Genomic DNA, 27,943 nt, shown 5'->3' on the forward strand with positions numbered 1-27,943 from the left:
AACCTGAACGACGTTGGGAAGTCTCAAGTGCCTTCAAGCCAGTTCTTTTGGCACCAGAGGAAGACTTTGTGTCTTCAAACATAGGCCATCTGGACTGGGGTTGTGGATTGCTGCGGCATTTACAGCCATTGAGAAAGAGGGACCTGGAAAAGCTTCTCAGCTGCAAAACTTCTAGGAACCAAAACAACCAGAGACTGTAATGTACATTTTCCTTCACCCCTTTGAAACTTCCAGCTTATTGCCTTAAAGGGATAACTCTTTGTGAACAATAAATATTATTTTGAGATCTACAGTGTTTTGGGTCTTTGAGAGTTCCAGCTTCTTAAAGGAGGGCAAGAATCAAAACCCTGGGAGAAAGATGCCGCGTCCATGCCTTTCACGAAGAACTATAACCCCCAGGCGCGACGGCACAGTTCCACTGCTGAATAGTTCTCACAGTCAGGAAGTTCTTCCTAATGTTCAGGTGGAATCTCCTTTCCTGTAGTTTGAAGCCATTGTTCTGTGTTCTAGTTTCCAGGATAGCGGAAAACAAGCCTGCTCCCTCCTCCCTATGACTTCCCCTCACAGATTCATACATACTCATCATGCTGTTCTAACCACATGAAGAAATGTCATAAGAAAATGCCTATCTTAAGAATTTAATGGAGGAGGAATGAGATAAGGGTACACACAGACCTCTCCATCTATCTGTTTCCACTCTGACTTTTCATTGTCCCTTGTACCATTGCACTGCCCATATCTTCACACATTGTTCCACCCAGATTGTGTTCTACCCATTTTGAAAAGGTAGCATTTATTACAGCATGCGGAAAAGCAGAAATAACTTAAATGGTTTAAACCATAACACTTCACATAAGCTTTCGCAGGTGAATGAGCAGGTGGCAAAGTCGGGCCCTGGCTACAATCCCATTCCACAGATCAAGCAAAAAGGTGATGGATGTTCATGAGTCCAGGGCTTGCCCTTCTAAATGTAGTGTTTGTGTTCTTCGCTGTAGGAAAAAGGATCCCCCGCGAAGGGCAGGGGCGGAGGGTGGTTGTAGTATCCCATTATGAAAATCCATAAGGTGCCAAGGGTCAGGACCGGGGTGACCAAGAGGAAGCAGACGTAGTCCAGTGTTTGAGCAATGCGGTTCCAGCTGTCCTTCTCCTGCAAAGGCAGATATGTTAAAATCTCAGGAATGGTGTGAGGAATCATAGAATCGTAGAATCAAAGAGTTGGAAGAGACCTCATGGGCCATCCAGTCCAACCCCCTGCCAAGAAGCAGGAATATTGCATTCAAATCACCCCTGACAGATGGACATCCAGCCTCTGTTTAAAAGCTTCCAAAGAAGGAGCTTCCACCACAGGAAGATGGACTGTAAAACCCTCTCCTCCAGACAAAGGCAAGGGAACATATCTGGACAAACCAGCTGGTCGTAGTCCTTCCTTTCCATGGCCAAAGCACACAATCTAGACCATATTCTGAGTTTTAAGAACAAGAATTTTAAGCATTTTGCTACATAGCTGGGTGGCATAATACTGGTCAAAGGAAGTGACATCATTCAACTTGTATTACCTGCCAGGAGTTTGTGGTTGCCCTAAAGGCAGGGATGAAATAGGAACAGCACCCTAAACATTGAATAAGTCAGGATATGCAGACTTCAGCATTTTATAGCTAAAATCCAGGACATATGTGGCCAAGCAAGATCCATTTATGGTCAAGATGGCAAGACAGGTGTTGCACTCCAGGCCAGGGAAGCCCTCTGACTTAAAACACCACACAGCTGAATAAAATTGCAAGCAGTTTATTGGAGATATTTAAAAAGCAGTAGAAGTAAAAAAAAACATATCATAAAAATAGGTAAATCCAATTAGGTAGAAAGATAAGTAGAAACAAATAGTCCAGGAAATTAGTCCATCAGAGTTCATGAAAAACAAATACTAAAACTTCCAAGGTAAAACCCCAAAATTTGAATCAACAAGGCACTTAACACATGAATCTATCCAAGGCAAGGCTTCCAGAGACCTACGAAGAAGTCTTGACTCAATTCCAACATTGCTTCGTCTGGCTACAGATTCTGTACTTTGCACTTTTATCCCCTAATCTACTCTATATCGCAAGCGGCCAGGAATGGATTTCGTTTCAGCCTTGACTCCATTATCAGTCTCTCTCTCAATCTGGCAGAGCGCCTGAGAGTCTGATTTGTTTGCCTGTGCTGACTCAAAATATGTCTCCTATCTACTGGCTTATTCATTTCTGCAGTTGGCCCAGATGCCGAGCTTTTCTCAGGATCAAAGCCTTGGGAATTCTCTGATAGCAATTCAGACCCTTTTCCAGGGACCATGCCATCATCCCGAAACCCTTCAGGAACATTCTAATCAGAAAAGCCACTTTGGACAGGAATCCCATTGTCATTCTCTGCATCTAGAGCAACCTCATCATTAGAAACATCATTAGATACATGAACCTCATTGTTATTCCAAACATCCAGAGTACCCTGATCATTAGACACAATCACAGGCTGAACTCCAACACTAGTTTGTTTTTGCCTGAGTCAACTGGGAAGGCTAGAATTCTGCCCCCTGCTTTCCTCCCTCACTTTGCAGCATTTGAAGCAAGCTGAAAATATAGGAGGAAAGTGAGAGGAAGAAAGACCAATTGGGAGATATTAAAAGCAGCTGGATTAATCAGGACTGTCCCTGCCAAATCAGGATAGCGGGAGGGTATGGAAATGCTCAATTTCAGTAGGGTTGACTATGATCCACAATTTCACATATCCAGACAAAGTCTGAAGGTTGTACTGTAACATCAGACTAGCCCTCAGAAGCCTCAACTGTCCTTGGACTGAAAAAGAAAAGAAAAGGTGGCTACCAATCAAATTTGGGGAAATACAGAGAATCCATTGGCATGTGATGGAACAAACTTAGCACCACCAGGATTCTTATCCTTCATTCAACAAAAAGTGAACAAAGGATAAGATTAAAAGGCAATATTGAAATTAAGTCTTCTGAATTTCAGAAGATTTTTTTTTTTGTCATGTCAGGAGCGACTTGAGAAACTGCAAGGCGCTTCTGATGTGAGAGAATTGGCTATCTGCAAAGACGTTGCCCAAGGGATGCCCGGATATTTTTTGATGTTTTTACCATCCTTGTGAGAGGCTTCTCTCATGTCCCTGCAAAAGGAGCTGGAGCTGACAGAGGGAGCTCATCTGTGCTCTTCCCGGATTCGAACCTGCGACCTGTCGGCCTTCAGTCCTGCCGGCACAGGGGTTTAACCCACTGTGCCACTGGGGACTTCGATTTCAGAAGATAAAACCAAGAGAACAATTATTTTAACTGTCATGACACTATCATATGAATTACTGGAATTTGCACTTTGATGAGGAACTGGGAATACTCTGCCAGAAAGCTCTGATGTTGTCATTCTGGGAAAAATGGTCCAGAGAAACTCAGTTCTTGTGGGTTTTTTCGGGCTATATGGCCATGTTCTAGAGGCATTTCTCCTGACGTTTCGCCTGCATCTATGGCAAGCATCCTCAGAGGTCTGTTGGAATTAGGACAAATGGGTTTATATATCTGTGGAATGGCTGGGGTGGGGCAAGGAGCTCTTCCCTGCTGCAATTAGGTGTGAGTGTTTGGCTAATCACCTTCATTAGCATTTGAAGGCCAACTTGAACCTGGGAAACCCTGTTGCTGGGAGGTGTTAATCTGTGCCTGGTTTCTTCCTCTCTGTTGTTTAGCTGTTATAATTTTAGAGTTTTTTAATACTGGGAGCCAGATTTTGTTCATTTTCATGGTCTCTTCCTTTCTGTTGAAATTGTCCACATGCTTGTGGATTTCAATGGCTTCTCTGTGTTGTCTGACATGGTGGTTGTTGGTGTGGTCCAGCATTTCTGTGTTTTCAAATCATATGCTGTGTCCAGGCTGGTTCATCAGGTGCTCTGCTATGGCTGACTTCTCTGGTTGAAGTAGTCTGCAGTGCCTTTCATGTTCCTTGATGCGTGTCTGGGCGCTGCGTTTGGTGGTCCCTATGTAGACTTGTCCACAGCTGCATGGTATACGGTAGACTCCTGCAGAGGTGAGAGGATCACCTCCCTGCAGAGGTGAGAGGATCAAAGGACAAGAGGGATCCTCTCACCTCTGCAGGAGTCTACCGTATACCATTCCGGCCATGAAAGCCTTCGACGGTCCAGAGAAATCTAAGCACTTTGCATCCCAGAATTGCATAGCATAGAGCCCTGGCTGATAAAATGGAATTCAACTGCTATAATTGGCCAGAGTGTACACCAAAAACATATAGGATAAAACCAATAAACCTGATCCATTCTACTTACCTCATTGCAGTCATTCTTGTCCCGCATGTGCTTCACGATGAAGTTGGCCCCCGTAATTGCTGGCTTGATTTCATTGTAGAGCTGTTCCTCCATGCCATCCTTTCCGTGGGGGTTTGGCCCTAGTGAGACAAAGAGAGAGGAAGAGTGAGCAGAGTTTGACTGGGAAAAGAAAAGCACAAATGCAAGGTGAGAACAACAGTCACAAAGGAAACAAGGAACAGACTTTGACTCTCAACATCAGGATCTGACAGGCTTGAAAAAAACAAACTTCACTTGGTGGGTCCTCATTACCTTTTAGAGACCAGGAAGGCAAAACCAAGGATGTAACTTCTCAGGTTTCTGGTATGTTATGCAGTATGACCCCATATCTATTGGGAACCCACGTCTACATTTGGATAAGTGAAACTGAAGTTGATAGAGAACCCTAATGAAATAATCTGACCCAGGAATCATAGAGCTGGCAGAGACATCACCTGTGCACCCCTTCTGCCATGCAGGAGGACACAGTCAAAGCACTCCTGACAGAAAGCCATTCAGCCTCAGTTTAAAAACCTTGAAGGAAGAGGATTCCACCGCACTCCCAGGAAGCATAGTCTACGGTCAAACAATTCTTACCATCAAGACATTCTTTCTAATGTTTAGGTGAACTCTCTTTTTTGGTAGTTTGACTCTATTGCTCCCTAGTCTCTGGAATGCAGCAGAAAACAAGCTAATTCCATATTTATCTTTTCATATATATTTAATTTGGTTCTTGTGTCCCCTCTTAATCTTGTCACAGAATCATAGAATCATAGAGTTGGAAGAGACGTGATGGGCCATCCAGTTCCTGCCAAGAAGCAGGAATATTGCATTCAAAGACATCCCCAGCTGTTAAGATATCCCCAGCTCCCTAAGCCACATCTAATAGGGATTAATGACTTTAATAATTTGGGTTGTATTTCTCTAGAGACTTTCCAGCTTGACCCCATCGTTTCATCATCACACCCAGTAACAATGGTCAGATATACATGCACACCACCACCCAAGAATGCTCACTTGCAGGCGTGATCCGGCTGGCCAGGCCGTGTCTCTCTGACTGCTTCTCAAACATGAGCTCACTGCGGGACTTGACGGTGAAATACTCTTCAGCCTTGACAATGTAGCCAACAGAGCTGCTCCGTCGGATCAGAAGACCATCCCGGGGCTCAGGCTCACTGTCGTCTGGCCTGGACATATGCAAGAGGCGAGGGAGGGTCTCCAGAAAGAACTGTGGAACAAGGACAGAAGTAGATGAAGAACCACTACACTTCTGGATAGCAAGCCCTAACAAAAACTGCTTGGAAAAGTTCTTATCTGTGCACAAGAAGACAAAGCTAATGGCTGAGCAAGTTTTTCACCCATTGGAAATCTTGACTCCAAGGCATTTTAGAGTAATAGTTGTATATTGAAATGGATCTCCAACCCTAGCATTTGGATGGCTAATGGTGATAAATGGGCTGATCTGGTTTAGCAAAGGCTCACCGGGCACAGACCTCTTTAACTGCGGTCTTAGTTGAAATCACTACAGTCAGGATAATTTTTAAAATTGCTAGTATATTCATCTTTGCATTGCCTCTCTCCCTCTCTCTCTCTCTTTGCCTCTCTTTTTAAAAATTGCAAGAAGTGGACTGGGTACAATTATGGGATCAAAGATATTTAAAGAATTTATCGATACATGCTAAAGAAAATTATTATAAATTGGTCTGGAAATGGTACTTAACACCAGTGAAGATTGCAAATATTAATAGGAATGCCACAAAAAATTATTGGAGAGGTGCCAGGAGGTGGGTACATATATACATATGTGGTGGCAATGTAAATACGTAAATGAATTTTGGGGGAAGGTATTTGGAGAGATGGAAGTTATAATGGATATGAAGATAGGGAAAAGTGCAAGCATTGCATTGTTGTCACTATATAATGTTAAGAAATTGAAAAAACAGAGAAAGATGCAATAGATAACTGTTAACTGCGGCAAGATTATTGATAGCAAAGAATTGGAAAGGTAAAAAATATATATCAATAGAAGAATGGTATAAAGAACTATGGAAAATAGCAATAAACTATAAATTGACATGTAGGTTTAGAGTTAGGAAAGGGGTATGGAAAGAAAACGATTTTGATAAAGTTTGGGGGAAATTTATATATATATACATACACACACTCTCTCTCTCACACACACACTTATAGTTGATGTAATGAATTAAGGATGGAATATAAGAGTATTGAAGGTATTGATATATTGATGTATTCTAAGAAAACCAATAAAATATATTTTTAAAAAATCATGTACAACACAATCTGAATGTCAAGAGCATCAGTAGTGGAAACGTTTCAGTCCATGGCCTTCTGAATAGAAGAATGGAACCCAGTAACAATTTCTTGGAAAATGCCCATGTCTCTTGTAAGTGTTCTCATTCCATAAACAATGGACTCTTTGTTTTGATAGTAGATCAGTATCCACAATTAGGCACAAATTGTATTTCCAAAAGACATTTTTGCTGGGATTTACATAATTATATATATTTATTAACAGCACTTACAATTTCCTCTTGCCAGGCTGTATGGGAGTGTCCATTCTTCAATGCCTTCCCTGCCAGCTGCTTGATGTGGTTAAAAATAGATGCACAATTGAACCACAATGAACTCACCTCTTTGGTCCAGTCAGTGAGCCGGTGGGTGCTGGGTGTCCGATAATGGATATTCAGCTCCACAACACACATCACCCCGATGGCCGTAACAAGGAGCATCACAAAGAGCAGGTACCTGCCAGGGACAGATATCACATACAGGTCAAGTTCCTATTTTTAGGCATTCAAAGTGTTCAGCTTTCTGCTTCCTTGGAGGGCTTTGAAAACCCTGAAACCCTAACCCTCTTAAAACTGGAGGTCCTACTGTTGGAGGTCCTACTGTTGGAGGTCCTATTGTTTCTGCTACTTTTGTTGAAGTTACAGAAACAAAAGCAAATTTCTAGGTTGCTTTGTACAAGGAAAACTCTTAAAGGCTCCTGTTTGGTTTTGGAAGCTGACGAATGAAGGCCAAGACAGAGATCATTTCCTAAGGGCAGTGATTGCACCACTGTGGACACTCTGTGTATTATCACACTACAGCTGAAAGAGCAGGCAAAGAGTAAACATCTCACCTGAAATCCAGTGGCTGCCTCTTGCAGAATTCTGGGACTTGTAGTTTAGTCGGGCTCAGGGCCTCTCTGGCTGAGCATATTAAAGCACCTTTGTTTGGGACCTGCCTACCTGCGTGACCGCATCTCCGTTTATGAACCCACGCGTTCTCTTCGTTCATCTGGAGAGGCCCTGCTTGCGATCCCACCTGCGTCGCAGGTGCGTCTGGTGGGGACGAGGGACAGGGCCTTTTCTGTGGTGGCCCCTCGACTTTGGAACTTCAGACAAGCCCCTACACTGGCAGTCTTTAGGAAGAGTTTGAAGACCTGGCTGTTCCGGTGTGCCTTTCCAGAATAGGAACTCCAGCAATATGTCCCAGAAGCACTTTATCAGAGATTTAAGATTCTGCACATTGCACTTACCCTAAAATCTTACATTTCACCTGTCATACTCAGCACTTTTTAATCTGTACCCATTACATTCGGCCTGGCCCTAGTTTACTGTGTTATGGTGTATTGTTTGTATTGTTTACTGTTATTGCTTGACGTTTTGATTTGCTTTGTAATGTTATGTGTATTGTTATGCTGTTGTTTTTATTGAGGCCTTGGCCTTTGTAAGGCACATCGAGTCCTTCGGGAGATGTTAGCAGGGTACAAATAAAGATAATAATAATAATAATAATAATAATAATAATAATAATAATAATGGCCCCAAGATGCAGAATTCTGCAGGAGGCAGCCACAGGATTTCAGGTGGGATGCTGCTTACTCTTTGCCTACTCTTTCAGCTCTAGTGTGATACCAGCCTAAGTCACACATTCTCACTTCACTTCTCAGGGGAAAGCCACTCTCAATTTGCTTGTTGTTGTTCATTCGTTCAGTCGTCTCCGACTCTTCGTGACCTCATGGACCAGCCCACGCCAGAGCTCCCTGTCAGCCGTCACCACCCCCAGCTCCTTCAAGGTCAGTCCAGTCACTTCAAGGATGCCATCCATCCATCTTGCCCTTGGTCAGCCCCTCTTCCTTTTTCCTTCCACTTTCCCCAGCATAATTGTCTTCTCTAGACTTTGCTGTCTCCTCATGATGTGGTCAAAGTACTTCAACTTTGTCTCTAGTCTCCTTCCCTCCAATGAGCATTCGGGTTTTATTTCCTGGAGGATGGACTGGTTGGATCTTCTCGCAGTCCAAGGCACTCTCAGCACTTTCCTCCAACACCACAGCTCAAAGACATCTCTCTTCCTTCGCTCAGCCTTCCCTAAGGTCCAGCTCACACATCCGTAGGTTACTACAGGGAATACCATGGCTTTGACTAGGCAATGGATCTTTGTTGCCAGTCTGATGTCTCTACTCTTTGCTATTTTATTGAGACTGGACATTGCTCTCCTGCCAAGAAGGAAGCGTCTTCTGATTTCCTGGCCACAGTCTGCGTCTGCAGTAATCTTTGCACCTAGAAATACAAAGTCTGTCACGGTCTCCACGTTTTCTCCCTCTATTTTCCAGTTGTCAATCATTCTTGTTGCCATAATCTTGGGGTTTTTTAAATGTTTAACTGCAACCCAGCTTTTGCGCTTTCTTCTTTCACCTTGATTAGAAGGCTCCTCAGCTCCTCCTCGCTTTCGGCCATCAGAGTGGTGTCATCTGTATATCTGAGGTTGTTAATGTTTCTTCCAGCAATTCTTACCCCAGCTTTGCATTCATCAAGCCCCGCACATCGCATGATGTGTTCTGCATACACGTTAAAAAGGTTGGGTGAGAGTATGCAGCCTTGCCGAACGCCTTTCCCAATCTTGAACCAGTCTCCTGTTCCGGGGTCAGTTCTGACTGTTGCTCCTTGGTCCTTGTACAGATTCCTCAGGAGAGAGACAAGGTGGCTTGGTATGCCCATCCCACCAAGAACTTGCCACAATTTATTTGCTTACATTTGTATAATCACACACACACACACACACACCAGTTCAAGCATACGAGAAATAAGCATTCATAACCTGGGAAACTTTTCTGCAAGTTGCTGGGAGATTGTGTTGCAAAATATAAGGATGTCCTCCAAAACCTCTGGAAGAACTATTCCAAATTCAGACTATAAGGATCTCTAATTTTCTGCTAGCTAACTGGAAATGGAAGGTGTCCTGGAAATGAATTCATTTTTAAGGCAGGGCAAGACTTACTTGCCAATGAGAGGGATGGCAAAGGAGGTGGCAGGCAGACGCTGGGAGATCAGCAGCAGGAAGACAGACTGGGCCAGTAGGATGGAGATGGCCATGGTGACCTTCTCTCCACCTGGAAGCCAATAAGAAAAAAGCATGAGACAAGATAGATTTCCCAAGCTCCATCATTGGTCCATCCTGATACCCTACCTTGGTTTCTACTCTTTAGATTCTTCCCCAGAATGATGAGCTCTCTGCAAATGTAGCAGATAGAAACCAACCCACTAGAATCCTTTTAGTTTAAGTTTTAATCCTCTAGAAAAAGTTTCCTAAACTTTGATCCTCCATTTGTTTGAAACTTCAACTCCTAGGATTCAAGGCCACTGGCAAGGGTAGTTAAGGAAGACCAATAAATACATCATTACAGATTTATAGCACATTTATTTCCTCCTTTTGGTCTCCTTCACTCCACACAACTCTTTGAGACTTTAAATGCCATGGTTCCATCCAATGGATCCATGGGAGCCCACACAACTAAAATTCTCAGGATTTTGTAATATGTAGGATTTTGTAAGATGGTAGCTACTAAAGTGGAATTCAAGTCATAGAATCATAGAATCAAAGAGTTGGAAGAGACCTCATGGGCCATCCAGTCCAACCCCCTGCCAGGAAGCAGGAATGTTGCATTCAAATCACCCCTGACAGATGGCCATCCAGCCTCTGTTTAAAAGCTTCCAAAGAAGGAGCCTCCACCACACTCCAGGGCAGAGAGTTCCACTGCTGAACAGCTCTCACAGTCAGGAAGTTCTTCCTCATGTTCAGATGGAATATCCTTTCTTGTAGTTTGAAGCCATTGTTCCGCGTCCTAGTCTCCAGGGAAGCAGAAAACAAGCTTGCTCCCTCCTCCCTGTGGCTTCCTCTCACATATTTATACATGGCTATCATATCTCCTCTCAGCCTTCTCTTCTTCAGGCTAAACATGCCCAGCTCCTTAAGCCGCTCCTCATAGGGCCTGTTCTCCAGACCCTTGATCATTTTAGTCACCCTCCTCTGGACACATTCCAGCTTGTCAATATCTCTCTGGAATGTGTCCAGAGGAGGGCGACTAAAATGATCAAGCGCCTGGAGAACAAGCCCTATGAGGAGTGGCTTAAGAAGCTCATGGCAACCCTGTCACTTTTTTTAAGCTTTAAGGCCTATTTACATGGGTCCCAGGCCCTGAATTGAGCTTGTAATGCGAGGTAAACAAGGGTTATTAACACCATTTGACCTGCATTAGCAAAAGTCAGCAAATGCTCTGGAGTTTTCCTAAAGGGAGCCCTGCACTTTGGGGCTAATGTGGACATGTAGACTGGTCCTAGTTTGAAATGGTCCATTGTCAACACAGACCAGTGTTGCCATCCTCTTTTCTGTGGGATGAAAGCTATCTGAGGGCATCCTTTGATGCTGTGGCAGATGGTGATGGACCTCCAGAGGGCTGGTGGTCATCATGAGGCATCTTTGCTGATATAAACGAAAGATGCTCCTGTAACTTGGGGAAAGGGGGGGGGCACCAAGGAATGACCTTTCTGGACTTTTCTAAACAGAGGTTGAATGCCTTCAGTCAAGAATGCTTTGATTGATGTTTCTGTTTTGCAAGGGGTTAGACTGGAAGGCCCTTAGGGAATCTTTGAATTCTGTGATTGTCTAGTGCGGACAAACCAGGTTTAGCCTGAGTGGACAGTTTGCACTCTGTCCTACCAAAATCATAGGGTCGGGGTACACAGTGTAGCTGTTCTGGAGTATTGCCACACTGGAGGGGCCTTGGGTTTTGCAGCCCATGTAGATAGGCCCTTTTTCCAGATTTTACAGGAAGCTGTCCAAAGTGCTGAACCGTTGCAAGTGGCTACAGCACTCTACACCAGTGTTTCTCAACCTGGGGGTCGGGACCCCTGGAGGGGTCGCAAAGAGGTGTCAGAGGGGTCACCAAAGACCATCAGAAAACTCAGAATTTTCTGTTGCTCATGAGGATTCTGTGTGGGAAGTTTGGCCCAATTCTATCATTGGTGGGATTCAGAAGGCGTTTTAATTGTAGGTGAACTATACATCCCAGCCACTACAACTCCCAAATGTCAAGGTCTATTTTCCCCAAACTCCACTAGTGTTTACATTTGGGCATATTGAGCATTCGTGCCAAGTTAGGTCCAGATCCAACATTGTTTGAGTCCACAGTGATCTCTGAATGTAGGTGAACTACAGCTCCCAAACTCAAGGTCAATGTATTGTCGAAGGCTTTCATGGCTGGAATCACTAAGTTCTTGTGGGTTTTTTCGGGCTATATGGCCATGTTCTATAAGCATTTCTCCTGATGTTTCGCCTGCATCTATGGCAAGCATCCTTAGAGGTGAGTTCTGTTGGAACCCCTTTTTCCCAGTTCCAACAGACCTCACCTCTGAGGATGCTTGCCACAGATGCAGGCGAAACGTCAGGAGAAATGCCTCTAGAACATGGCCATATAGCCTGAAAAAACCCTCAAGGTCAATGCCCACCAAACCCTTCCAGTATTTTCTGTCAGTCATGAGAGTTATGTGTGCCAAATCTGGTTCAATTGCATCTTTGGTGGAGTTCAGAATGCTCTTTTAAATTAAATGAACCATAAATCCCAGCAACTCCAACTCCCAAATGACAAAATGCACCCCCCCCCCCCAACCCCACCAGTATTCAAATTTGGGCGTATGGGGTATTTGTGCCAAATTTGGTCCAGTGAATGAAAATACATCCTACATATCAGATTTTTACATTATAATTCATAACATTAGCAAAATTACAGTTATGAAGGAGCAACAAAAATAATGTTGTGGTTGAGTGTCAACACAACATGAGGAACTGCATTAAGGGGTCACAGCATTAGGAAGGTTGAGAACCACTGCTCTACACCATCTATAGGTCTTTAAAAACTCAGATTGAAATCCAAATCAGATTGGACAAGGAGTGTGCTCACTGTCTGCTGGCAGGTAGAAGATCAGAATGGTCATGAAGGCAATGAGGATGCAAGGGGTGACAATGTTGATGATGTAGAACAGGGGCTTTCGTTTGATGATGAGGTAGAAGGTGATGTCTTGGTGCTTCTTGCTCTCCCGAGGGACGCTGGGGTCAATGTTTTTGCGGGCTGGTCTGTGAATGATCTCCCATTCGCCATTCTCTGGGTGTGGAGGAGAGACAGAGCAGGAGATGGAGAAAAAGAAATGAATGAAGGAGGACATTGAGCAGTGGGGAACAGCTGACTCCATAGGCAGTCAATTGTATGGGGCCACTGATCAATTTGTCTCCCAAACCCACCAAGCCCTCTGCCCCCTTCCAAAACTGCATCAAAATGTGTTCCTTTACCCACTGCAAAATTGGGGCAAGAAGTGGAGTGACATCCCTTCCTGTCTATTTTGGAGCAAAATGGAAGAAGAATATGATGCTACAGTATTGGGGTCTTGGGGGAGTCACTTTCTCGTGGCTGGGGGCCTCTTTCCATCCTGTTACCTGTGAAGCCTTCTGGGTCAATGATGATCCATTCCACCAGGAAAGATTGTGCAGGTTTCTCCTCTTCACCTTCGATTTGCTCTGGCAACTCTACGTCATCCTTGACTTCTAAGGTGATCTCATTGGCATTGTACATCAAGGAACTGGCAAAGGCAAAGAGAAGTCCAGTTACAAAGAGCACTGTTGTGAAGGCTGCTAAAGTCCCCCTTGGACACATCTCACGCCCTAATGCATCATAAACTTCCATCAAACATAAATGGTTGTCATTAAGGAAGCCACATTTACACTTACAACATTAAAAACATCTGAGAGAACAATACATAACACACTTTCAGGCTTTCTGAAAGCCTGAAACTAAGGTTACAACATCTGTTATAGAACTCCAGTATGCTGATGACAACGTCATCTGTGCACATTCAGAAGAAGATCTACAAGCCACTCTAAACACCTTTGCAGAAGCATACGAGAAGCTCGGCTTGTCATTGAACATTGAAAAAACCGAGGTGCTGTTCCAGCAGACACCAGCCAATCCCTTTCCAATGCCAGAGGTACAGCTTAATGATGTAAAATTAGAAAATGTTGACCATTTCCGCTACCTTGGCAGCCACCTCTCCACCAAAGTCAACATCGACACTGAAATACAACACCGCCTGAGCTCTGTGAGCGCAGCAATTTTCCGAATGAAGCAGAGAGTGTTTGAGGACCGGGACATCCGTAGGAATACCAAGGTGTTTGTTTATAAAGCTATTGTCCTCCCAACCCTGCTATACACCTGCAAAACGTGGACTGTCTACAGACGTCACATGCAATTCCTGGAATGATTCCATCAGCGCTGCCTCCGGAAAATCGTGCAAATCTCTTGGGAAGACAGGCGGACAAACGTCAGTGTGCTGGAAGAAGCAAAGACCACCAGCATTGAAGCGATGGTCCTCCGCCATCAACTCTGCTGGACCAGCCATGTTGTCCGGATGCCCAACCACCGTCTCCAAAAGCAGTTGCTCTACTCCAAACTCAAGAACAGAAAACGGAATGTTGGTGGGCAAGAAAAGAGATTTAAAGATGGGCTCAAAGCCAACCTTAAAAACTCTGGCATAGACACTGAGAACTGGGAATCCCTGGCCCTTGATCGCTCCAGCTGGAGGTCACCTGTGACCAGCAGTGCTGCAGAATTTGAAGAGGCACGGATGGAGGGTGAAAGAGAGAAATGTGCCAAGAGGAAGGCACGTCAAGCCAACCTCAACAGAGACCGCCTTCCACCTGGAAACCAATGCCCTCATTGTGGGAGAAGATGCAGGTCAAGAATAGAGCTCCACAGCCACCTACAGACTCACAAGAATTCTGATCCTGAAAGACTATCCTACTCGGCCAACAAGGGATCGCCTAAGTAAGTAAGTAAGTAAGTAAGTAAGTGCATAACACACTGAACACTGAAGACACACTGAAAGCATTAGTGGCATAGGAGATGAGCACCTAATAGGCACAAATCCATCTGAACATGAGGAAGAACTTCCTGACTGTGAGAGCCATTCAACAGTGGAACTCTCTGCCCCGGAGTGTGGTGGAGGCTCCTTCTTTGGAAGCTTTTAAGCAGAGGCTGGATGGCCATTTGTCAGGGGTGATTTGAATGCAATATTCCTGCTTCTTGGCAGGGGGTTGGACTGGATGGCCCATGAGGTCTCTTCCAACTCTTTGATTCTATGAAATCCTACACTTATTCAATTTGCCAGGAACAGTCCTGATTAATCTTCTATCAACCCACTTTTTCAGCTGCCTTATAAGGGGATGATTTAACTTCTGCTTTGCTATTAAAACTGAGTTACGGTGTCACAAAATGATGCCTATCTAAAAATATGTCACCAACAGGATACGTTTGGGAAGCTTTGCGGCATCCCCCTCTGGCTTATTTCCTGCCCCAAGAATAGTCTTACTAGCAACTCCACAAAGGTCTTGGTTACAAATCAAGACATGCTAGGAGACCAGGATCTCAAATGCACAGACACATGTTCACAAAACAAACGGAGGGCGGACGAGCACTTTCTCACTTGAACTTCAAGGTACAATTCTGCCAGTCAAATGGAAAGAAGTCGACATTGATGGGGCAGGCGCTGCGGAAGATGGCCGGCGGGAGCCAGTACACTAAGCCATTGCTGTACACAAGGATGTTGCAACTGTAGGTGATCTCAAAATTACCGTCATTGCTGAAACAGAAAAGAAAACCATCTTGGTTGAGAGTGGGATCATCTCCTCCAGCTAAGCTTTGTTCACTCTAACATATAGATTTTGTTCACTCTACCATATAGACTCACATCTAAGTTGATCTCATATATAAGTCAATGCCAGAATGACAAGATGGACAGGCAGAATAATGTGTTGCGTATCACAATATGGGCTGAGTATCACTTATTCAAAATTCTTGAGACCGAATTCAGAGTTCCGATTTTTTTGGATATTGGAATATCTGTTTTTGCATAGATAGATAGATAGATAGATAGATAGATAGATAGATAGACAGACAGACGTCTTAGACCTCATCTACACTGCCATATGGAGCCCACAGTGGCACAGTGAGCTGCTGAACTTGCTGATCAAAAAGTCGCAGGTTCGAATCTGGGGAGCGGCATGAGCTCCTGCTGTTAGCCCCAGCTTCTGCCAACCTAGCAGTTCAAAAACATGCAAATGTGAGTAGGTTGATAGGTACGGCTCCGGCAGAAAGTTAACGGCACGCCATGTAGTCATGCTGGCCACATGATCTTGGAGGTGTCTATGGACAAAGCCAGCTCTTCGACTTAGAAATGGAGATGAGCACCAACTCCCATGACTGGACTTAATGTTAGAGGGAAAAAAATATCTTTTTACACTGTCATATAATGCAATTTCAAATGGAATTATATGGTGAGTGTAGACTCATATAATGCAGTTTAATTGCAATGAAGTACATTAAATGTGTCTACACTCACCATGTAATTTAGTTCCAAACTGCATTATATGGTAGTGTAGATGGGACCTTTAAGGTGAGACCCAAGTCTAAACATGAAATTCATTGATGTTTCATATATATATATCATAGACACATCCTAGAGATCATTTTATGTGACACTTTAATCCTTGTGGGCATGAGACAAAGTTTGTGTCCATTGACCCATCAGAAAACAAAAGTATCACTATTTCATTTGAACAATTTCAGATTTTGAGTTTCCAGATCATGGATGGTCAACCTATACTAGGATATTGAATTTCCTAATTAAATGAAGATTAGCTATTTAACATACTTTCAGACATAGTAGAGCAAAGTATTATTTCTAAAAATTGTATTGAACTTTGAAAATCTATAACTGTAACCAATTACTTCCAAAAATAATTTCCCATGCTCTCAATTAGCATTGCATGGCCTGGTCATGATTGGCCCCACATATTTACAGGACTGCATTATATGGTTAGCGTAGACCAGGCGAGATCAAACTTGGGCCCTCCAAATGTCTTGGACTTCAACTCCCACAATTCCTAATAGCCTACTGTTGTTCATTCGTTCAGTCGTCTCCGACTCTTCGTGACCTCATGGACCAGCCCACGCCAGAGCTCCCTGTCGGCCGTTACCACCCCCAGCTCCCTCAAGGTCAGTCCAGTCACTTCAAGGATGCCATCCATCCATCTTGCCCTTGGTCGGCCCCTCTTCCTTTTGCCTTCCGCTTTCCCCAGCATAATTGTCTTCTCTAGGCTTTCCTGTCTCCTCATGATGTGGCCAAAGTACTTCAACTTTGTCTCTAGTATCTTTCCCTCCAGTGAGCAGTCGGGCTTTATTTCCTGGAGGATGGACTGGTTGGATCTTCTTGCAGTCCAAGGCACTCTCAGCACTTTCCTCCAACACCACAGCTCAAAAGCATCGATCTTCCTTCGCTCAGCCTTCCCTAAGGTCCAGCTCTCACATCCGTAGGTGACTACAGGGAATACCATGGCTTTGACTAGGCAATGGATCTTTGTTGTCAGTCTGATGTCTCTACTCTTTACTATTTTATCGAGACTGGACATTGCTCTTCTCCCAAGAAGTAAGCGTCTTCTGATTTCCTGGCTACAGTCTGCATCTGCAGTAATCTTTGCCCCTAGAAATACAAAGTCTGTCACGGCCTCCACGGTTTCTCCCTCTATTTTCCAGTTGTCAATCATTCTTGTTGCCATAATCTTGGTTTTTTTGACGTTTAGCTGCAACCCGGCTTTTGCGCTTTCTTCTTTCACCTTGATTAGAAGACTCCTCAGCTCCTCCTCGCTTTCGGCCATCAGGGTGGTGTCATCTGCATATCTGAGGTTGTTAATGTTTCTTCCAGCAATTTTCACCCCAGCCTTGCATTCATCAAGCCCCGCACATCGCATGATGTGTTCTGCATACAAGTTAAAAAGGTTGGGTGAGAGGATGCAGCCTTGCCGTACGCCTTTCCCAATCTTGAACCAGTCTGTTGTTCCGTGGTCAGTTCTGACTGTTGCTACTTGGTCCTTGTACAGATTCCTCAGGAGAGAGACAAGGTGGCTTGGGATGCCCATCCCACTAAGAACTTGCCACAATTTATTATGATCCACACAGTCAAAGGCTTTAGAATAGTCAATGAAGCAGAAGTAGATGTTTTTCTGAAACTCCCTGCCTTTCTCCATTATCCAGCGGATATTGGCAATCTGGTCTCTCGTTCCTCTGCCTTTTCTGAACCCAGCTTGAACATCTGGCAACTCTCGCTCCATGTATTGCTGGATTCTTCCTTGAAGGATCTTGAGCATTACCTTACTGGCATGAGAAATAAGGGCCACTGTACGGAAGTTTGAGCAGTCTTTCGCATTTCCCTTTTTTGGTATGGGGATATAAGTTGATTTTTTCCAGTCTGATGGCCATTCTTGTGTTTTCCAAATTTGCTGGCAAATGGCATGCATCACCTTGACAGCATCATCTTTTAAGATTTTAAACAGTTCAGCTGGGATCCCGTCGTCTCCTGCTGCCTTGTTGTTGGCAATGCTTCTTAAGGCCCATTCAACCTCACTCCTCAGGATGTCTGGTTCTAATTCATTCACCATACCGTCAAAACTATCCTCAATATTATTATCCTTCCTATACAGATCTTCTGTATAGTCTCGCCACCTTCTCTTGATCTCTTCAGCTTCTGTTAGGTCCCTGCCATCTTTGTTTCTTATCATACCAATTTTTGCCTGAAATTTACCTCCAATGTTTCTAATTTTCTGGAAGAGGTCTCTTGTCCTTCCTATTCTGTTGTCTTCTTCCACTTCCATGCATTGCTTATTTAAAAATAGTTCCTTATCTCTTCTGGCTAACCTCTGGAATTGCGCATTTAACTGGGCATATCTCCCCTTATCCCTGTTTCCTTTTGCTTTCCTCCTTTCTTGGGCTACTTCCAGTGTCTCAGCAGACAACCATTTTGCCTTCTTGGTTTTCTTTTTCTTTGGGACGTACTTTGTTGCCGCCTCCTGAACAATGTCTCGGACTTCTGTCCATAGTTCTTCTGGGACTCTGTTTACTAAATCTAGTCCTTCAAATCTGTTCTTCACTTCCACTGTATATTCGCTAGGAATGTTAGTGATATCATATCTAACTGGTCTGTGTATTTTCCCTGATCTCTTTAGTTTTATTCTAAATTGAGCAATAAGAAGTTCGTGATCTGAGCTACAGTCAGCCCCAGGTCTTGTTTTCACCGACTGGATGGATGTCCGCCACCTTTGGCTGCAAAGGATGTAGTCAATCTGATTTCGGTGTTGACCGTCTGGTGAGGTCCATGTATAAAGCCGTCTTTTAGGTTGTTGGAAGAGAGTATTCGTTATACACAGCGAGTTTTCCTGGCAAAATTCTATCAGCCTGCGTCCCGCTTCATTTTGTTCTCCCAGACCATGCTTGCCTGTGATCCCTGTTGTCATTTGACTTCCCACCTTGGCATTCCAGTCTCCTGTAATGAAAATAATGTCTCTTTTTGGTGTATTATCCAGTAGGTCCTGCAGATCCTCATAGAACTGATCTACTTCTGCTTCTTCAGCAGCTGTGGTTGGGGCGTATATTTGGATCACTGTAATGTTGAAAGGCTTTCCTTGCACTCGAATTGAGATCATTCTGTCATTTTTTGGGTTGTATCCAAGCACCGCTTTAGCGAATTTCTTATTAATTATGAAGGCTACTCCATTTCTTCGATGTTCCTCTTGTCCGCAGTAGTAGATCTGGTGGTCATCTGATGTGAAGTGGCCCATTCCAGTCCATTTCAGTTCGCTGACCCCCAGAATGTCTATCTTTAGTCTTGACATCTCACCAATAACAACATCCAATTTGCCCTGGCTCATAGATCTTACATTCCAGGTTCCTATGGTGTGTTGATCTTTAGAGCATCGGATTCGTCGTTCACCTCCAGTACCGTCGGCCGCTAGCCTTCCTTTCGGCTTTGAGCTAGCTGCGTCATCACATCTGGGGCTAGTTGAACTTATCCTCTGCTCCTCCCCAGTAGCATTTTGGCCATCTTCCGACCTGGGAGTCCCATCTTCCAATGGCATACCGACATATCTCTGGTTGTACTGGTCCATTTAGTTTTCTTGGCAAGGATACTGGAGTGGTTTGCCATTGCCTTCCCCAGGGATCACGCTTGGTCTGACCTCTCTGCCACAACCGTCCCGTCTTGGGTGGCCCTTCACGGTTTCGCTCATGACATCATTGAGGTGCTCAAGCTCCAGCGCCCCGTCAAGGCGGTGATCCTTTGCTGGATCAATAGCCTACTGGTTGTTTAGAATTGTGGGAGTTAAAGTCCAAACATCTGGAGGGCCAAGGTTTGCTCAAGCCTGATGTAGACTCATTGCATTGAATTGCATTATAATAGGCACAAGAACAGGGCCCGTAAACCAGCCAGCGATGCTAGGTGTAACCGAGCTGGACCTTACTTGTTCTCCAAGACAATGTGAGGCAGCCACAGCATGTCTGGTGGGAGACGGAGGACCCCAATGCCACCGAACTCTGATTCATTCCACTGCAGCCTATAGTCTGTCCAGCCCTAAGAGAAGTCAGGAACATACAAGGTGATCAGATCAGTATCATGTCAGGCCATAATATCTGTGCTGTCATGCGCTGGGCCTATAGCAGTTGGCTTTTGAACAGGATGTGCTCTTTGTGCCCAGCGGGAAGCCGGGGTGCCTCAGCTGAGAGGCCCTAAGGATTTTCCTATACAGAGTCTTTAGAAGCTTGAAAGGTTTAACAAAGTCCTTTATTATTGCTTAAGTCTTCAACAACAATCAAATACTTCTTAGATCTTCAACAAATTAAACAAATGCTTCAAGGCTTTGAATCAACTAGTGGCTTTCTTAATCTTGTCCACAAGGGACAGGCAACTGGCTTCGTGAACTGCTTCTTTCCTTTAAGAGGAAAACCCTTTTTAACCCCTCCTTGGGCAATCTACTTTCTAAACTTTGCTGGTGTGGGCTGTACTCCCAGCTCCAAACTGCTTCTTGGGTCCCGAGTAGGCCTACCAGTCAAGGCTTTGTAGATTCTCCAGCTGGAGTCCTTTGAAACTGTTTTCCCCTGGAATTTCCCCAGGATGCTGTGAGAAATGAAGCTTATCTACAGGTGGAGCTAATCCACGTCCTGTAGCTAAGCTTTCCAATGCAAGACTCACCTAAAATGCCTCCCTCTCCTCCCAGAGCCCAGGGGAAAGGGGTGGAACCAAAACTTAACAGTGATTGATGGGTCACTGGCCCTATAATTGCAAACCAAGGGAAGCCACCTTATTGCAAAATGCATAGAACTTTGGAATACATGAAAACGCTCAAAGAAAGAAAATGAAGTTGGAGCTTTTGGTACAGCCGTACCAGCACAATATCTCATGGACAAACCTGCCACCAAGCAATGCCTCCTGGCAACCATGGAAGTTGTGTTTTGGTGAGATACTAACATCCCTTTGCAGAGAAGGCTCACAACCTTATAAGACTATAAATCCCATAATGCCATAGCATTGAGCCATGGAAATTAAAGTGGTGTTGGACTGTTTGAATCCCACAGTGCAGATGCACCCTGAGCAGTGTAGAATTGACTTGAATGATTTTACTCACATGTTCAATCCAGACATTGGAGGTAAGGGTTTCCTCCGCTTCTTTCTGTAAGAACACAAAAGGAAGAACACTCAGGGCCAAACATTCTTCATGCATGAATTCTATCATCCACATTTATGCTGAGAATTAAATAAATAAATTAATAAAAAATACTAAAAAAATGATAAAATAATAGTAACAATAATGCAACTATAATAAAGTGAGAAAACACATTATAAACTTACACATTTTTTTAAAAACACCCACACCCACTAATCTACTTTCTAACTAGTTTAAAAAGTATATACCAGACAACACAAAAAGCATATATACATAACAAATTAAACAATACCAACATAGGAATATACACTTAATATACTTGACTCTGAAGGAGCTGGGGGAGGTGATGGCTGACAGGGAACTTTGGCGTGGGCTGGTCCATGAGGTCACAAAGAGTCGGAAGTGACTGAATGAATATACAACAACAACAACTGTGACGGCGCGAGTGGTGCCACCTGTATGTAAAACTTTAAGTTGCAAAGGTTTGAACTGTGTAACATGCCCAAACTTGCTTGCCTATCTTGTAAATGTATAGTTGGATTGATTGGTTATTTATAGCTGTCAATCAATGTTGTTTGCACCAGTTGAATTGCTTCTCCAGCTCAATTGTTTGGCTTCACCTCTTCCTAGGGAGGGGGGCAGTGTTTCCTTCTTCATTATACTATCAAACAGCTATACAGATGGACATGAGAAAAACTTGGCTCTAAAGCCCTTGATCAAGTTATATCTCATCACCAATTCTCAGGATTTTACCCTTGAGGCTCATACTTCATGTCCAGTTCACCCTGGACGACGTTGAGGAGTCTTAAGCGCCTCCAAACCAGTCCTTTGGCAGCAAAAGGAAGACTTTGGCCTTCAATATAAGCCATTGGAGTGGGGTTGTGATTGTTCCGACTTTCATAGCCATTGAGAAAAGAGAGAACTTGGAAGCTTCTCAGCTAGAAAACTCCTTGGACACAGGACTCCAGAGATTGTAATGTATATTTTCTTTACCCCCTTTGGAACTTCAAGTTTAATGCCTTAAAGGGATAATTCTTTGTGAACAATAAAACCTATTTTGAGTTATCTACAGTGTCTTGGTCCTTGAGAGTTCCAGTCATCTAAAGGAGGGCAAGAAGCAATCCCCTGGGGAAAGATGTCACGTCCATGTTTCTTTCACCAAGATCTATAGACCCCAGGCGTGATGGCACAACAACAACATCATCAACAACAGGGCTACAACTACACTAGAGAATTAATGTACAGGCAGTCCTCAAGTTACAAACATCTAATTTGCAAATGATTCATGGTTACTAACAAGGGTGAGACAACAGAAAGGGTGAGACAACAGAAGGGAAATTCACACCCAAAAGAGTTATCATGGGGAAAAGGTGTCTCCACTGAAGCTTTATCTCCAATCCTTCTTTCCATAACAAGCCAAATCCAATTATCATTGGGATAGAAATTGAGGTGAAACCTTCTGAACAGCGGCAAAGACAGCAAAACAAATCCCACAGGGGTGTTAACCCTTCCCTATCCTATCCAAAGATGATAGATATAGATAGATAGATAGATAGATAGATAGATAGATAGATAGATAGATAGATAGATAGATATCTGGAGTTAGAATTAAAAGTGTACCTGTTCCAACTTACAAACAAATTCAATTTAAGAACAAACCTTCAGAACCTTGTTTGTTTGTAACTTAGGGACTGTCTGTAGTTTGACATTACTCTAGCCACTTTGGCTCAATGCTATGGAATAATGGAATTTGTAGTCTGGTGAACAAGCCCTATGAGGAGCAGCTTAAAGATCTGGGCATGTTTAGCCTTCAGAAGAGAAGGCTGAGAGGAGACATGATGTCCATGTATATGTGAGGGGAATGTCATGGAGACTAGGATGCGTAACAATGGCTTGAAACTACAAGAAAGGAGATTCCACCTGAACCTCAGGAAGAACTTCCTGACTGTGAGAGAGAGCTGTTCAACAGTGGAACTCTCTGCCCTGGAGTGTGATGGAGGCTCCTTCTTTGGAAGCTTTTAAGCAAAGGTTGGGTGACCATCTGTCAGGGGTGCTTTGAATGCGATTTTCCTGCTTCTTGGCAGGGGGTTGGACTGGATGGCTCATGAGGTCTCTTCCAACTCTATGATTCTATGACTCTATGAGGCACCTACTCTGTTAAATGTTAACTATATTGCAAAACTACAACTGGATGGAGTCATGGCAATTAAGGTGCATTAACTTTAGAATATAGATGTCCCCTGGGTCCTCTAGAATGACTCTATGGTCACCTTCCAGCACAAGATGATCATAGAATTGCACTGGAGGATGCAGAGATTTCTAGAGATAACATATTAATCTAATCCACAAAACTCAAATGCATGAATATGGAGGGATGACTGAGTTCAGTTCAAAGTTGAGGAACCAGAGTTCTGCATGGCACATGAAGATGCACACGACACATGGTTCATTATACATGCAGTTGAGACATTGCACTTATGCATTTGGTTGCATTTCCAACTGTGCAACATTGCAATTCTCTAATGAAGTGCTAGTTTCCCAGTTCTTGCAAAGTTCCATGCATAGAACACTTCTCCTTGGTGTAAGATCTCAGCCTCTATTTCTCCTTCCCATTAGGTTCTGTAGATGGCCTCACCAGGGACACCAAGTTGGAGAGGGTCAAGGCCAGTTTGATGGTGACACTCTCCTCCTTGGAAATCACAGGCCGCAGATTCTTGTTGTAGTCTTTTTCCTTGAAAAGGTAGTTGATGAGTTTCTCCTCCATGTTTATGCCAAGGGCACCTGGAAGGACAACAAGAAGATGGGTAGTTGCCTGAAACAGCTCACTCTTGGTGGAAGGTTATCTCTAGACACTTGGCCAGAAAAGGTGACCACTCTAAGGCTCCAAGACATATCAGATTTGGGATGCTCTCCGCAGCACTTTGAATTCAACCTGTGCAGCTCCTTTAAGACAAGTGTAATACATTGTCTTCATTTACGATAAACATTTGCATGTGCTGCTCAACATATATGTTGGTGTCATGAAGCTCAGTAAAGACTGGTCACTCCTACGAGTGGAAAAGCCAAAAGCAATGGTCTCCCTGAAAAACTTAGACCCATTACTATGTTTCTGCATTTTATTTATTATTATTTATTTTGAGGTTTTATATACCGACCCTCTCACCTTCAAAGAGGGATTCGGACCGGTTCACAACATGTGAATTTTAGTAAGCTGATTGTCCTTCTGTATCCACGCAGTCTTCCTTCCTGGACCCAACCTTCTATGGCTCATATATATATTGCCATTTTGCCTAAAAGACATCATTTTACTTGACCACTTTATTTGATGGGGCCTGAGGATCCATGAGCTAAACCCCAGCAGATACTAAGGACCCACTCTATAGCAAGCTATAGGGCCTTTGTGCATTATCTTTGTAAATTGTAAAATCGGGTTATTGTGCAGGCATAGGTTGGAAAGAATTATAGGAGTGTATGAGTAAGTTGCACAAGTGAGCTAAAGCTAGCTAGTTAATTTTTGGTTGAGACTAAATTTAAACTGGGGCTTCCTGGTCCACAGCTCCAATTCTTAGACTCTATGCTAAGAATTCTCTAGAATGTTCCACATCATGTATAATAATAATAACAACAACAACAATTATTATTCTGGCACAAGCCAGTGAAGGTGGTCTCAGTGGTGATTGGCACACTGGGTACAGTGCCTAAAGACATTGGCCTGCACTTAAACACAATCGGCGCTGATAAAATTACTATCTGGCAACTGCAGAAGGCCACCTTACTGGAATTTGCACGCATTATTCACCGATACATCACACAGTCCTAGACACTTGGTAAGGTGGCAAATTACCATCTGCCACCTTACTGGGATCTGCACACATTAATCGCTGATACATCACACAGTCCTAGACATTGTCCGACGTGCGATCCAAGGCAACATCCAGCAGAGAGATCTGGTCTGCTGTGGACTCATCTTGTTGTGTTTCAAATAACAATAACAACAACAATAATAATAACAAGCCAGTAAAGGTGGTCCCAGTGGTGATTGGCACACTGGGTGCAGTGCCGAAAGACCTTGGCCTGCACTTAAACACAATTGGCACTGACAAAATTACCATCTGTCAGCTGCAAAAGGCCACCTTACTGGGATCTGCACACATTATTCGCCGATACATCATACAGTCCTAGACACTTGGGAAGTGTCCAACCTGTGATCCAATACAACAGCTAGCAGAACGATGTTGTTTGCTGTGGACTAATCTTATTGTGTTTCAAATTATTATTATTATTTATTTATTTATTTATTTATTTATATACAGCTATCTCCTCTAGGGGACTCTAGGCGGTTTCCACAGTCAAGCATGAAACATACAGAGCAGCCATTAAAATATAAACATAACCTGTTAACAAAATCCTATACATAAAAAACCCAAATCAATTCCATAAACCATTGTGCAAGATGAGTTACCAAACACCCCACTTATATGTGGGCCAGGACAGGTTGAAAGGGCTGGTCAGGGTTCCTATGGATATAATGAAAGCTAGGGAATGAGTAGAGTGCCAGGAGTGGATCTGATTTCTGGCCAGGGTAGGGTCTGGGGCTACTTTTTCCAGGGCCTTCTGGCAATTTTGAAGAGGAAGGTCTAGGCCAGGAACCAGTGTCACAATGTGGAGGAGGAACGAGGGAACGGACAATGTGCTGGTTGGGCCTTAACTAGAAGCAAAGGGCATTGGGCCTGTGACTAGTCCTTATGAAAGGCCTGATGAAACCACCATGTTTTCAAGTCCTTCCAAAAAGAAAGTGATGGGTCCTGTCTTTGTTCGCTAGGGAGGCCGTTCCAGAGGTGAGGGGCCACCAACGAGAAGGCCCTCTCCCTCGTCCCCACCAACTGTGCTTGAGACGATGGCGGGAGCGAGAGGAGAGCATTCCCAGGAGATTTCGCACTGGTTCATAGGGAGAGGTGTGTTTGTGGAGATAGGCATGGTCCGAACTGTAAAGGGCTTAAATTGGGCCAGGCAACTAATCAGCAGCTAGTGAAGCTGTTTTAGTAGGGTTGTTGTGCGCTCCCTATAATTCACCTGGCTGCCGCCTGTTGTACTAGTTGGAACTTCCAGGCCATCTTCAAAGGTAGTCCCACGCAGAGTGCATTGCAGTAGTCCAATCTGGATGTAACCAAGGCGTGGACCACTGTGGCCAAGTCAGACTTCATGAGGCATGGTTGCAGCTGGCACACTAGTATACCCACCATATGTCAGGATTAGCAGACTGAAAAGCAGACAGGGCTTCTATAACATTAATGTGTTGGAAAGAGGGAATGTCAGCAGGTGACAAACAACACCTGCTGAAACTCCTCCTATTCTACAACTCTTAAAGGTACAGAGGCCCTCTCCAGATTTCATATTGGCAACCGCACCACACAGAATCTGTGAACTGAGCGTTGTACACGTTGAGTCTCCTTTATCCAAATTACTTGGGATGAGAAATATTCTGTATTTTGGCTTTTTAAAAATTTGGAATACTTAGGTAAAGGTAGTCCTCTGACATTAAGTCCAGTCATGTCTGACTCTGGGGTGTGGTGCTCATCTCCATTTCTAAGCCGAAGAGCCAGCGTTGTCCATAGACACCTCCAAGGTCATGTGGCCGGCATGACTGCATGGAGCGCCGTTACCTTCCCGCCGGAGCGGTACCTATTGATCTACTCACATTTGCATGTTTTCGAACTGCTAGGTTGGCAGAAGCTAGGGCTGACAGCGGAAGCTCACGCCGCTCCCCGGAATCGAACCTGCAACCTTTCGATCAACAAGCTCAGCAGCTCAGTGCTTTAACCGACTGCGCCTCCGGGGGCTCCATACATATAATAACTTACATACTTACATACATATAATAACATACTTACATACATATAATAAGATATCTTGCAGATGGGATCAAATCTAAACTTCTCTTATGTTCCTTATACACATAATCTGAAATACATTGTACGGGTTTTAAATACTTTTGTGCATGAAACAAAGCATGTGTACATTGACCCATCAGAGAGCAAAGGTGTCATTATCTCAGTCACCAATGGAAACAATTTTGGATTTGGGAGTATTTTGGATTTGAGATTTGTCTAGTCTAGCCACAGAATCCACCTTTTCCTTCTCGGTACCTGAATTCCATTCTGGAGACTTGAAAGTTAGATGAAAAGGAACGGAATTCATCAGAGCATGTGCAGAGTAACCACAACCCACCCATTTCCAAACATCTGATCATAAGAAAGCTTCAAGGAGATGTGTTTCAGCAAGGCATGTTTCCAAGGATGTCTTCATCCATGAGCCCATGTTCTGTCTCATATCCTTCATCTTCTAAAGCTACCTTCTAGCAAACAGTGCTTTTTGGATGTTCCCAAAACTAGCCCAAACTTTTAAAGCCCAGGAGGGTGAAGATCTGCCTTACCTGGAAGGACCAAGGCCCAGAGGAGAGTCAGGCGCAGCATCGGCCTGTCCATGTTGGCAGGGATCTGGCTGGCCGCACAACGTCTCTGCCCAGCTTTCCTCTGACGCCTCGGTGTGTGTTTTGTCAAAAGGACGGAAGTCCGAGCTGGGACCGTGCCCGAGGAATGCGAATGGACAGTGGCAGCTGGGAGCCTGGGTGGGCAGGGGAAGGAGACAAGAGCCAGGAAACAAGAGCCGACAATCTTATCCCTTCCTTCCCCTCCAGGATCCAAGAGACAGGAGTCCTGCTTCGGGTAAATGA

General features: G+C 44.0%; 1 protein-coding gene across 1 annotated transcript; it reads right to left on the reverse strand.

Moving 5' to 3' along the window:
* Positions 1–762: 762 nt before the first annotated feature.
* Positions 763–27,834, reverse strand: CHRND (cholinergic receptor nicotinic delta subunit). The gene is made up of 12 exons (XM_060767329.2): positions 27,644–27,834; positions 23,846–23,991; positions 21,172–21,216; positions 20,011–20,120; positions 15,147–15,302; positions 13,105–13,247; positions 12,575–12,775; positions 9,616–9,727; positions 6,984–7,098; positions 5,350–5,560; positions 4,315–4,433; positions 763–1,147 (listed from the first exon to the last, which is right to left on the reverse strand). Exons 1-12 carry the CDS (start codon positions 27,693–27,695, stop codon positions 965–967), a joined length of 1,593 nt encoding a protein of 530 aa, XP_060623312.2. The 5' UTR covers positions 27,696–27,834; the 3' UTR covers positions 763–964.
* Positions 27,835–27,943: the final 109 nt, after the last annotated feature.

This window comes from Anolis sagrei, chromosome 3 (genome assembly GCF_037176765.1).
Source record: "Anolis sagrei isolate rAnoSag1 chromosome 3, rAnoSag1.mat, whole genome shotgun sequence".
In the NCBI taxonomy this organism is placed as follows: Eukaryota; Metazoa; Chordata; class Lepidosauria; order Squamata; family Dactyloidae; genus Anolis; species Anolis sagrei.